This window comes from Amia ocellicauda, chromosome 4, assembly GCF_036373705.1.
Source record: "Amia ocellicauda isolate fAmiCal2 chromosome 4, fAmiCal2.hap1, whole genome shotgun sequence".
Taxonomy (NCBI): domain Eukaryota; kingdom Metazoa; phylum Chordata; class Actinopteri; order Amiiformes; family Amiidae; genus Amia; species Amia ocellicauda.
The window spans coordinates 51,282,719-51,295,348 of record NC_089853.1 but is presented as its reverse complement, the minus strand read 5'-3'; the positions used below and the strand labels follow the sequence as shown (position 1 = coordinate 51,295,348).

Sequence of the window (12,630 nt, the reverse complement as noted above, 5' to 3'; positions counted from 1 at the left end):
TAAAGTAGAGCCTGCCATCAACCTTTTTTTATTTTACTTGCAAAATACGTTCCTGTGCTACTCAGTGACGAAAGAGGTTCATCATTACATCACTGTTATTCATAATATATCTAAATTTGTGCATTTAAAAAATTGGTCTTTCAAAATAATATTTTTAATACCAGAAAAGATAGATTAACTGCTCTTAGTGGGAAATGGATTATAGTTTTTTTCAACTAGTAACATTGCTTGGATTTACTTTTGTTATTTTCTGGTAAAATTGAAAAATCTCTGCTGTATGTCAGATTCATGCAAATTCAAGTGGGATGTAAAGTTTCTGGTCCTTGTAAGTTAATAGAATCTCGCTGAGATTTTGGCAGAGTGGCACATACCACTTCACCTACTTCACCACTGCACCTACAAAAGTGATAGAGACTAAACAAAATACAAAGAATATATAGAACTGCAAAGAGATGTTAAGAGATGGATCAGGAAAGCAAGGAAATAGGAATAAACATAGCTCTTAGAGCTAAAACTAATGCAAAGAGCTTTTTTCAATATTATAAAAGCAAGAGGTCAATAAAGGAGGAAGTGAAACAGCCAAAAATGGAAGTATCTTAGAAAACGAACAGAGGTTTTTACAAATGAAAAAACACAAAACATGCCACAGGTTAACAATCAGTCCAGTCAAACTGTAAGATACACTGATCAGCTATAACATTATGGCCACTGACAGGTGAAGTGAATAACACTGATAATCTCATTATCATGGCACCTGTCAGTGGGTGGGATATATTAGGTAGCAAGTGAACATTTTATCCTCAAAGTTGATGTGTTAGAAGCAGGAAAAATGGGCAAGCGTAAGGATCTGAGCAACTTTGACAAGGGCCAAATTGTGATGGCTAGATGACTGGGTCAGAGCATCTCCAAAACTGCAGCTCTTGTGGGGTGTTCCCGGTCTGCAGTGGTCAGTACCTATTAAAAGTGGTCCAAGGAAGGAAAAGCGGTGAACCGGCGACAGGGTCATGGGCGGCCAAGGCTCATTGATGCACGTGGGGAGCAAAGGCTGGCCCGTGTGGTCTGATCCAACAGACGAGCTACTGTAGCTCAAATTACTGAAAAAGTTAATGCTGGTTCTGATAGAAAGGTGTCAGTACACACAGTGCATCACAGTTTGTCGTGTATGGGACTGCGTAGCTGTAGACCAGTCATGGTGCCCATGCTGACCCATGTCCAGTGCCGAAAGCGAGCATCAGAACTGGACCATGGAGCAATGGAAATAGGTGGCCTGGTCTGATGAATCACGAGTTCAAGGTGTTGACTTGGCCTCCAAATGCCACAGATCTCAATCCAATCGAGCATCTGTGGGATGTGCTGGACAAACAAGTCCGATTCACGGAGGCCTCACCTCGCAACTTACAGGATTTAAAGGATCTGCTGCTAACGTCTTGGTACCAGATACCACAGCACACCTTCAGAGATCTAGTGGAGTCCATGCCCTCGACGGGTCATGGCTGTTTTGGCAGCAAAAGGGGGACCTACACAATATTAGGCAGGTGGTCATAATGTTATGGCTGGTGTATATCAGGATAAATGAAGTGGAGGTACTAATGGGACTAGCAGAATTAAAAACAAACAAATCACCTGGGCCACATGGTATATTTCCAAAAGTACTTAAATAAATTAGGGAAATTATTTATAGGCTGCTAAATAAAATATTTCAATTGACACTTAGAACAGGGCCAACTGATTGGAAAACAGCAAATGTCATACCTATCCACAAGAAAGGGGACAAAACTGAGGCAGGACATTACTCATTTATTCTAGTTTTTTTAACATGCAACTGCAGCTGTAGATTACATGAAAGCATATGATATGATATAATTCACTTTTGATAAGGTTCCACACCAAAGAATGATCCTAAAATTGGAAGCTGTAGGTATTCAGGGTAATATAAGTAGATGGATTATGAACTGGTTGAGCTATAGGAAACAGAGGGTGTTGATTAGAGGAGTTGCTTCTAACTGGAGTGAGGTTGTTAGTGGAGTACCACAGGGATCAGTACTAGGGCCTGTGTTTTTTCTAATATATATTAATGATCTGGACTCTGGGATAGTTAGCAAACTTGTCAAATTTGCAGATGATATTAAAATAGGTGGCTCAGCAGATCTTAGATAATATTCAGTTGTGGTCTGACACCTGGCAGATTACATTAAATGTGGAGTGCAAGGTATTACATGTAGGTAACAAAAATGTCTACTATAATTACACTTTGGGAGGAATAGAACTTGAAGAAGTAACACATGAGAAAGACCTAGGAGTTTCCAAACAACGTGGGGAAGCAATAAAAAAGGCAAACAAAATGCTAGGGTATATTGTCAAAAGTGTAGAATGTAAAACAAGGGAAGTAATGTTAAGATTGTATAATGCATTCATTAGACTTCATAAGGAATACTGTGTACAGTTCTAGGCACCATACTTCAAGAAAGATATCACTGCTCTAAAGGCAGTTCAGAGGCGAGCAACCAGACTTATTCCAGGTTTGAAGGGAATGCTGGAGAGACTGAGGGAAATTAACCTTTTCACCCTGAAACAGAGAAGACTACATTGGGACTTGATTCAAGTCTTCAAAATCAAGAAAAGCATTGACCACATCAAACCAGAGGAACTTTTCCTGATCTTCAGGTACAGATGGACCCGGGGACACAAATGGAAACTGGGCTTAAAGGCATTCAAGATGTAAAACAGGAGACACTTCTTCACACAGAGAGTTGTTACAATATGGAACAAACTTCCCAGCGATGTGGTTGAAGCCGACAATTTGGGAACATTCAATAATAGATGGGACATGATTCTAGGATAACTTAGTTATTAATGTACACCAAATGAGCACGATGGGTCGAATGGCCTCCTCTCGTTTATAATTTTTCTTATGTTCTCATGGGTGTCCATTCTTTTAGGTTGCTTTACTGCGGGCACATGCTGGTGAGCATCTTCTTTTAGGCGCTGCAAAGAGGTCGATGATGTTTAAAGACTTGTTGCTATTAGGTAAGAGAAAAATGCATCCAATAACAAGGGAACCATAATAATGAAATAACAGGCATTATAATTATCTGAGGTGTACAGTTATGTAATTCACATTATGTATAGAAATTCATCTCATAGTCCAGTCAGTTATTCCTTACTGATTTAATGTTTTATATTATTCCCATTTTTTATTTTTTTTTGCTTTAGTTTATTTATAACCAAACAAAATCAATGTTTTTATTTGCTTTTCTTTGTTGTTGTTGCTGTTTGTAATAATTCAGATTTGGTGTGGAAATAAGACCAACAATAATTTGACTGATAACATTTAATGCTGTGCAAAATCCCCTCCAAAATCTTACTTTTTATGGTTTCACCAAATATATGTGTAACTTGAAAATCACTGTATCGGGAAAACTTTCATAAAGCCTAAGCTAGGTTCATTCAAAAGATTTATTTTATTGTATGACACTTTAGGAAGTAACAAGATCATCTCCTTAACATCAAGCTCTACCAGACCAAAGAATGGGTAAAATGCTGTGTTAAGTGGTTTGCTTTTAATTTACCAATTCTCCTTTAGGTCACAATTGTTTTATAGAAGGTCATATGTCAGCTTAGGACTTATTTGAAATTCAAACAATATGGCTTAATTTAGAGCCTTATTTTTTGGCTCATTACAGGAAATGACCATATTATACCTCGTAACTGCCCTGAGCTGGAAGTGAGTCGAGTTGCTGTGAGGATTCTGGATGAACTCATTGTGCCATTCCAGGAGCTTCAGATAGATGACAATGAATACGCCTGCTTGAAGGCCATTGTTTTCTTCGACCCAGGTACTTCAAGTGAAATTAAAAATATGTACTAATTAATCGTTGAGTTCATTCATGAAATCAAGACCAATTGATCCACAAGCTTCAATGAAAAATGTCTAGCTTGCAGATGGAACATTCTGATATGCTGAACTATGTGTGTAGCAAATGTGTCATTTCTGGTAAGAGTATAATATTTGTATTCAAAAATACATTAAGCATGCCTAGGAAGCTACTGTTTGAACTATTTGAGGTTTGAAACTCTATTTCTAGACAAAAATCATCAGAATTATCTAATTTGAAGGTGAAAGCTTGGCAGATCTCCCTTTTATTGCTGCCTGAGAACCTTGTTTCTCCTTGGTTATTCCAAGTTTTTCAAGGGAATTACAGGACTAATGCTGCTTCCTTGTCACAGATGCCAAAGGTCTTAGTGACCCCAGTAAGATAAAGCGCATGCGGTACCAGATCCAGGTGAGTCTGGAGGACTACATCAACGACCGCCAGTATGACTCACGGGGCCGCTTTGGTGAGCTGCTGCTGCTCCTGCCCACACTGCAGAGCATCACCTGGCAGATGATCGAGCAGATCCAGTTTGTCAAGCTGTTTGGGATGGCCAAGATAGACAACCTGCTACAGGAGATGCTACTTGGAGGTAGGCCCATGTTGTGTTCTGCTTGTAGATAGTCACGTAGCAGCTTGTGTATAGCCTAGGAGGTCAAGCTTAGGAGGTCCAATGGTGGGGATTCACCAGCCATGAAGGTTTGCTGTGATTTGTCAGGTAGGGGGTCCTTGGGTTACCACATGTACCAGAGCCCTGACTCCCCACCCCTGTGTGGCAATGGAGAATCTGTCAGATTCCTGGGGGCGGTCTCTGTCCTGCCCCTGATGTAATAGCCTGCTGAACTTCCAGTCCTGACTTCAAGGGCAAAAGGCAGAGAGAATGTACTGTGCGGAACAGACTCAAGTGCAACATCTTCATCTCTCTCATTTACAATTATGTGTCACAGGAGATCCATGTGTATGTTAATGGATACTGACTGTCAAGGTCAGCAGACTGTCTCTATAATGTTGGAGGAAGCCCTCTTAAAGGTTAATTGGGGTTCAGTTAATAAATGGGCTAAAACAAATGAAAGAGTTCAGTGGCTCAGTGCTTTTGGCAGGACAGGCTTTTCCACTTTGTTCAAGTAACTCCTGTTCAGTGCTTTTGGCAGGACAGGCTTTTCCACCTCAGGTCAAAGCCTTGATCCTGGCTGTTAAAACCCTGAACAGGAGTTACTTGAACAAAGCCAGCAGTGGCGGCCTTCACCTAGTTAATGGTGAAAGGTTGTCATATCTCAAATCCCCGATAAGAGATGCATGTACTCAAGGGTGTCACACGCAGCTTGTGATTCATGCACTGCTAATGTGCTTTTATCTAACAGCACAGATCAGCCTCGGAGGCAATAAACCATGCTGTGCTGCCATGACCAAATATCATGCTGTGCTTTGGACACCAGCCTGCCTTTCAAGTTGTAAAGTTCCACTCAGTCTCAGTCGAGCCCTTTTCATATACTGTAACCAGGAAACCAGGAATTACAGAGATTACTGAATAAGTAACAATATGTATTTTATGTTATGTTTTATGTTACACAAGTCTTTTGGTTATTCCTGATTTATTTATTTATTTAATTGATAAACATATTTCAAGTTCTCACCAGTGCAATATTAAATGAAGAGGGAAACAAATAACACGAGGAGTAAGGAAGTCAACCATTCACATAGTTAGAAAAGTAAATTTTGACTACTACTGCAGGCTTCATATCTTTGTTTTAATGGACCCACTGACATGTAATATATCCCTTCTTGAACACTAAAAATAGCACCCTTTTGATAAAATTATATGAATGGAAACTAGGTTTGCAGGAGATTTCCCCTTTTTCATAGTCTGTTTAATTAAGTGCAACAAAGCCTTGATTTTTCATCACTCTGTTGGCTTCGTAGTTCTGGTGGTGATTTAAAGGCATTGTTTCTTGCTTTCAGGTTCTGCAAATGAAGCCCCCCACACGCCTCACACTTTGCACCCCCATTTGGTTCAGGAGCACCTCAGTAACAATGTCATCGTGACCAGCAACATGCCAACTCCTATTCATAACGGCCAGATCTGTAAGTTCACTGCACACGCCAAGCATTGTTCAAGCCAGACTCTATATGCAAAGTTCTTCCCTGTAAGCTCTTTGCACAAATGGATTCATGAATCAAAGATGTGATTTTCCTTATTCTGATCCACTTTATGTGAGTGCGACAGAAAAAAAGGCCATGAAAGCATCAAAAGAATTGGCAGTGTAATCTGCTTTATCCTGCAGGAAGATTAAAAGGGCTGATTTTGTGTAAGCAAACTTCTGTTATTCTTTCTTAATATTTGCTAATGCCTTTGGAAATTGAACTGGGGTTTCACAGCAGTTTTTTGTTTTTTCTTGCAAATGAGATTTGATACATAGCATGCAAGAACTCTCTTGTGGGAAAGTGGAAGTGGCAAAAGTTTAGATGTCTTGCCATGTCTAAAGCATATGTAAAGCTATTATAATTATAATATTTTTTATAATGGATTCTAATGTGTCATTCAATCATTCTGTCACTTCACTTAGCAGCTTCTAAGCTCATATTTTATGATTTCATTGAAATGTATTGTTCTGGCAGCACTTCCAGATTACAGACATGTAGGTTTATAGCTTTTCATTTCAAATGTCATGTTTAAATGTATAAACATCCAAAGATGACAATTCCTTAATACAAAATTAATTTCCTTCATAGTATTCAGTGAATATGACCAAAGTTAAATGAGCTACCATTAGTCAATGGTATAATCCAGGAGTGGCTAACCCTGGTCCTGGAGAGCTGCAGGGCCTATAGGTTTTTGTTCTATCCAGATTGTTAACTGTTTAATTTAACCAATTGCGGGTCTTAATTAGGCAAAATGTCCCTGTGTTCAAGGTATCCATTGATTGCTTATTAAGAGAGACCTGGAAAACCCACAGGATTGTGGCTCTCTGGGAACAGGGTTGGCCACCCCTGGTGTAATCCTTGAAAAATGCATTAGTGGTGACATAATACAATGCAGCTCATTTTGCCCCAGAGAGTGTCTGTAAGGCACTTTTATTACCACAGCCTGTCTCACATTAAGTTGTCAACCAAAGGAAAATGTTCCTGCTTTGTGCATATGCCTCCCAACCTTCAGAACCCTTCCACATAAAATGAGCCACCATAACCCATAGATAATATGAACTGTATGACAACACAATCTGAACCCTTCCACATAAAATGAGCCACCATAACCCATAGATAATATGAACTGTATGACAACACAATCTGTTAGCTTGCCATTGACATTTGGAGGGTCTGTCTTTCTTCCAGGGACGGGAAGTATTGTCAGAATGCTGCACTGTGTCCAGGGGGGCTCTGGGGGAGTGCTTCTTTTAATATGGCTGGGCTCTGTGTAGGAGACAGTTTAGGAGATGGCAACATACAAAAGATAACTGTCTGATTTTAGTTTTTTCCATGGCCTGTTTCTCACTTTTCTTTCTCCAGCTACTCCTGAAACACCACTTCCCTCTCCCCCAGCAGGCTCCAGCTCAGATCAGTACAAGATGACCCAGGGGGTGATAGCCACCATTGCCAAACAGCCTGTCTCTATTCCTCAATCCACCATAACCAAGCAAGAAGCCATTTAACTGCAAGGGCAGGGGGAGCAATATATATATATATATATATATATATATATATATATATATATATATATATTTTTTTTTTTTTTTTATTATTATTATTATTATTTTTTTTTTTTTAAAGGAAGGCACAGTGGAGAAAAAAAGGCTGTATAAATAATTTATGGTATAGAGATTTATTGTACAGAGCATAAAGGGGAGAAATTAATATATATTTATGTTTGTACCACCAGATGGTAGGAAAGCAGTTGACAGTGACATAGTCTGTCCATTTTTCTGCTGATCGTACAAGTTTGCTGCCAGGCTTCTTTTCCCTAACACTCTACTGATGAAACTGAACACTGTAAATCAGCAGGGATTACATTGAACTGATGTACTACAGGCATTTTGGATGGCCAGTTCAGTTCCTTGTGTTTTTTGTTTCTTTTACCTCTATAATTGAAGTTCAGAAGGGTAACTCATAGGGAAATTCAGGCCATACAAGTTTACATTTAGAAAATAACTGATCTCATGTTATATGGTCATCTTTACATCTCTACATGTTGATGCAGTAGTAATGTTATGCCCAGTGCTTAGCTGGCTGTTTTACCCTTCCTTGGTTTTCTCAATTTATTTCAAGCCACTTGTTTGGAAAATTAAGCATTGTTTCCAGGTAGTGGATTTCAATAGACCTACAAAACAGTACATGGGCTGCCCACTATGGCTTTAGGCCTTAATACTATTAATGGTTGAAATTTGAATTTGTCTTTAACAATGCCCTGAGCTATTATTAATTTATTCTAACAAAAAATCTTTATTGCATTTGTACAAACTGTCATAACAACCCAAATCATTTTTTGTAATGTATTTCTGTTTTATTTATTTAAGTATAAAAGTTTTTTTTTTCTGTAAACACACACACAAATATATGTATACATATACAATAATCAAGCATTCAAATATATTTTTCTTTTTAAACATCTAATCTAAAGTATTTTTCCTATTGTTAATAATAAATATACACATTTTCCATGGGACTTTGCTGTCTTAACATGATTGTCTTTTGCATGATTTTTTTTTTTACATTCCGAGTAATATTAATTATATTTGCTTATATATATATATATATATATAGATGAGAATATATGTCATTACTTATACCTGTAGATAGGTTACTTCTAATGGAACTATGGATATAGTAAACCTTTAAATACATGAATTGTCTGAGGTGGGATGATATATTTTATACAATTGGAATACAATACTGATATATGGAATGCATTCCACGGGATACTGATGCTTTACGCATGCGGAAAAATGCTGGAGACCTACTTTAATTGTCAGGGTGGTCTGTATATTCCAAAATTAAATCGGAGGAAACAAATACTGCTTTAGTGATGTATAGACTTGGATATAAATATGTAATTGACAAGACTGTTCTATTATGTTTAGGATGCTGTAGTTTCAACGATTTTCCTCTTTTATGAATGAGATTGTGCCTTATCTTAAACCTGGACATTGCCTTCTTGTAGAAGGATTTATGGCGTATAAATGTGCCATGTGAAAATAAATTAAATGTCAAGATTTTTTACATGGACTCCTGTATTCTTTTTACAATCAATTTAATGGTATCTTGTTGAGAAAAAAAAAAGATTGCCAGAATATCTTATTACATTATTTATATTAAAAAGGTTAAGAAGATTTTTAAAAGAGCAATTATGCATGGTTTTAGAGTCCCTGTATGAAAGGGGAAGAATTTTGAGATTTGAGTACAATATGTTCTAAAATGCAGAGCACCAGAAACCATGCAAAGTAACCCAAAAGTTTTACTATGACATATGGGGCTCCAAATGTATAACACTTTTTTTATCCAAGTGTCTTTTTTCACACATTTAACTTAAATCATGTGTTTTTTCCACATTTATGAATATTTTGTTTTTTAAAATAAATACTTAAATAAATGCTAAATATGTGAAAAAAGACACTCGAAAAAAGTGTGTGCTGTTTTACATTTGGGGCCCCATACTGACGACCCCAGTATTCAATGATAGCAGCAACAAACACTATGCTAATATTATATTAGAGGCTCCGGACTTTTAGAAAGCAGTTTGTGCAACCAGTGTTTGCTGTGTAAATACTGGCTGTCCGACAAAGTTTACAATATTTTAGAAATGGTTTAACCCCACATAACAAAAATTAGAAAAACTAAGCTAATTGCAAGAGTTATCTGATTTTATCTTTTAATTCATTTTGTTCATATTTGTTAAGTACTATTAGGTACTATTTTGAACAACATAGCTGAATACCAGATAAAGTACAACTTATCTCAACTAATTATCAGTGGAACAGTAACTTTAGTTAATGGGTTAAAAGGGGCTTCTTAATGTACAGTGTTAAAGATGCATTCCAGTGATTTGGGAGGGTTGTGTACCCTTCTGTCCAATCAGGCATTTTCTTTCTTTCTTTTTGTATACCGATCAGCCATAACATTATGACCACTGACAGGTGAAGTGAATAACACTGATAATCTCATTATCATGGCACCTGTCAGTGGGTGGATATATTAGGCAGCAAGTGAACATTTTGTCCTCAAAGTTGATGTGTCAGAAGCAGGAAAAATGGGCAAGTGTAAGGTTCTGAGCGACTTTGACAAGGGCCAAATTGTGATGGCTAGACGACTGGGTCAGAGCATCTCCAAAACTGCAGCTCTTGTGGGGTGTTCACAGTCTGCAGAGGTCAGTACCTATCAAAAGTGGTTCAAGGAAGGAAAAGCAGGGAACCGTCGACAGGGTCATGGGCGGCAAAGGCTCTTTGATGAACATGGGGAGCAAAGGTTGGCCCGTGTGGTCCGATCCAACAGATGAGCTACTGTAGCTCAAATGGCTGAAAAAGTTAATGCTGGTTCTGATAGAAAGGTGTCAGAACACACAATGCATCACAGTTTGTTGTGTATGGGGCTGCGTAGCCGCAGACCAGTCAGGGTGCCCATGCTGACCCCTGTCCACTGCCGAAAATGCCTACCCATTGTATTACACATTACACATGAGCATCAGAACTGGACCACAGAGCAATGGAAAAAGGTGGCCTGGTCTGATGAATCATGAGTTCAAGGTGTTGACTTGGCCTCCAAATTCCCCAGATCTCAATCCAATCGAGCATCTGTGGGATGTGCTGGACAAACAAGTCCGATCCATGGAGGCCCCACCTTGGACTTAAAGGATCTTCTGCTAACATCTTGGTGCCAGATACCAAAGCACATTTTCAGAGGTCTAGCGGAGTCCATGCCTTGACGGGTCAGGGCAGTTTTGGTGGCAAAAGGGGGACCTACACAATATTAGGCAAGTGGGTCATTCTTCATTTGTGGTGGCAAGTGGTGTCCCTCTACTTTACAACAGTTGAAATCAACTTTAAATACCAATAAATCATAAAATGTTTGCATGTTTGTATTCTGTAGGGTAAACACAATTTGTGCACTGTTAAAAGTTACATTTTTGTTTTAAAATACATATTTAATTGAGTTTGAGAGATTGCATGTGTAACAAAATGTCTATGTTCCCACCATACCTCAGAGAGATATCATGGAATGTAATTGCAACAATATAACATTTTTAACACAAATAAAGTGGTTATGTTGTGAATATAGATTTTATTTAACATGTACAATTTAATTAATTGTTTTAAAAAATACATGTGGTGTTACAACAATGGATGTCGCCCCTTTAAGAAAAGGGGGAATTCTATTTGGACTACTTCCTGGGTGTAAAGGTCATTGCAGGTGCTGATTGATCTGAGGGGTGCATGGTGAGTACATTCTTTCTTATTAATTTTCTTAAAGTTAGCAAGATTTCTGACAATTTCTTGTGTGGTACTTTATTAGTGTCTGTGGTGTTATGTTGATAACTTGCAGATCTGACATATTTTAATCAATATTTTGATAAATAGAGTCTTATTAATATTTCCAAAATGTCCCCTGATCTTGAAATCATCATGATGGCAGCCTCCATTTTAGAAAAGTCTGGATTTGTGCTAATTTGTCTGTGGTGTTACTGTCTGTGGTGTTACTGTCTTTCCTGGTAACACCACAGACAATATACAACCAGAAATGTTGTATTTTTAATAAAAAGCATACATTTTGCCTTAGGACATTCATAATCTTATAATTTTATCACTCTTGTCAGGTATGGCAAGATTAACTGCTGCTGATAAGCAGTGTCTTTATAGACAGCGTAGAGATGCAGACCCAGTTCAAAGAGCAGAGTACCTGCAAAATAAACAGCAGACCTATTTAAAAAACATTGAGTGCAAAAAAAGACTAAGAATAGGAGATCTCTCAGAGAGGGGAAAGAGAGCAGCAAGGAAGAACTGGAGAGTATATAAGGCAGAATACAGGGCAAGAAAGAGCAGAGAGTCATAACAGAGAGCCTTGACTCCACCAGAAACACCATCAAGTTCAGATAGTCCAAGGAGGATACCCAACACATCCAGGTCAGTTTTTACGACAAATAAAAGGGATTGTAACTGTAAATCATATTTTGTATATAAATAATTCAAATTATGTACCATTTGTAAGTGGCTTAATCGTATTTTGAGATATTGCAGGCAAAAAATCCATGGAAAAAAGAAAAAACTGAAAAAGCTGCAACAGAAACTTGTAAGGGAGAAAAAAAGGCTGCAAAATACAAAACAAATTGTGCCCGTCTAAAGAAGAGATTGCTGAAAATTAATCCTGATTAATCCACAACCAAAACAATAAGCATTCTTAAGGGAAGCAATGCCTCATCACTGGTAAAAAACCCCACTTATGTTTCACTTCTCTCTGTTAAGTGAAATAAAGGCAAGATATTCTGCAGCAAAGAAAGAGAGGGTCAAACTAATTTATGCATGGCTGATTTGTGGAAAATTGATCAAGAAGTATAAATTACAGGTTTTCTGCTAAAAACAGATTGGCTTTTCATATAAAAGGTGGAAAACATGGGAGAGAACTTGATTTCATAAGACAGAAGAATGGAATCTCTCAATGCCTAAGGAGCACTGTCAAACAATTATTTTTGAGAGATGATGTGAGTCGGGTTGTCACCGGAAAGAAGAGGACAGTCACTGTAAGAAAAATAAAAAAGCAAAGAAGAATTCTCTGTGAC

The 12,630-nt window shown here is 37.9% G+C and overlaps 1 protein-coding gene across 5 annotated transcripts in view; it reads left to right on the top strand.

Annotated features, from left to right (window-relative positions):
• Window positions 1–9,083, top strand: part of hnf4a (hepatocyte nuclear factor 4, alpha) — a 43,115-nt gene extending 34,032 nt beyond the window's left edge. For 3 of the 5 annotated variants that reach the window (XM_066702704.1, XM_066702705.1, XM_066702701.1), the window contains exons 6-10: window positions 2,940–3,027; window positions 3,684–3,836; window positions 4,228–4,464; window positions 5,832–5,954; window positions 7,377–9,083. In XM_066702704.1, coding sequence (XP_066558801.1) covers window positions 2,940–3,027; window positions 3,684–3,836; window positions 4,228–4,464; window positions 5,832–5,954; window positions 7,377–7,519 — 744 coding nt within the window. In that variant the 3' untranslated portion in view covers window positions 7,520–9,083. The remainder of the gene's footprint in view (window positions 1–2,939; window positions 3,028–3,683; window positions 3,837–4,227; window positions 4,465–5,831; window positions 5,955–7,376) is intronic. The other 2 variants (XM_066702703.1, XM_066702702.1) reach the window with 2 other exon arrangements.
• Window positions 9,084–12,630: the final 3,547 nt, after the last annotated feature.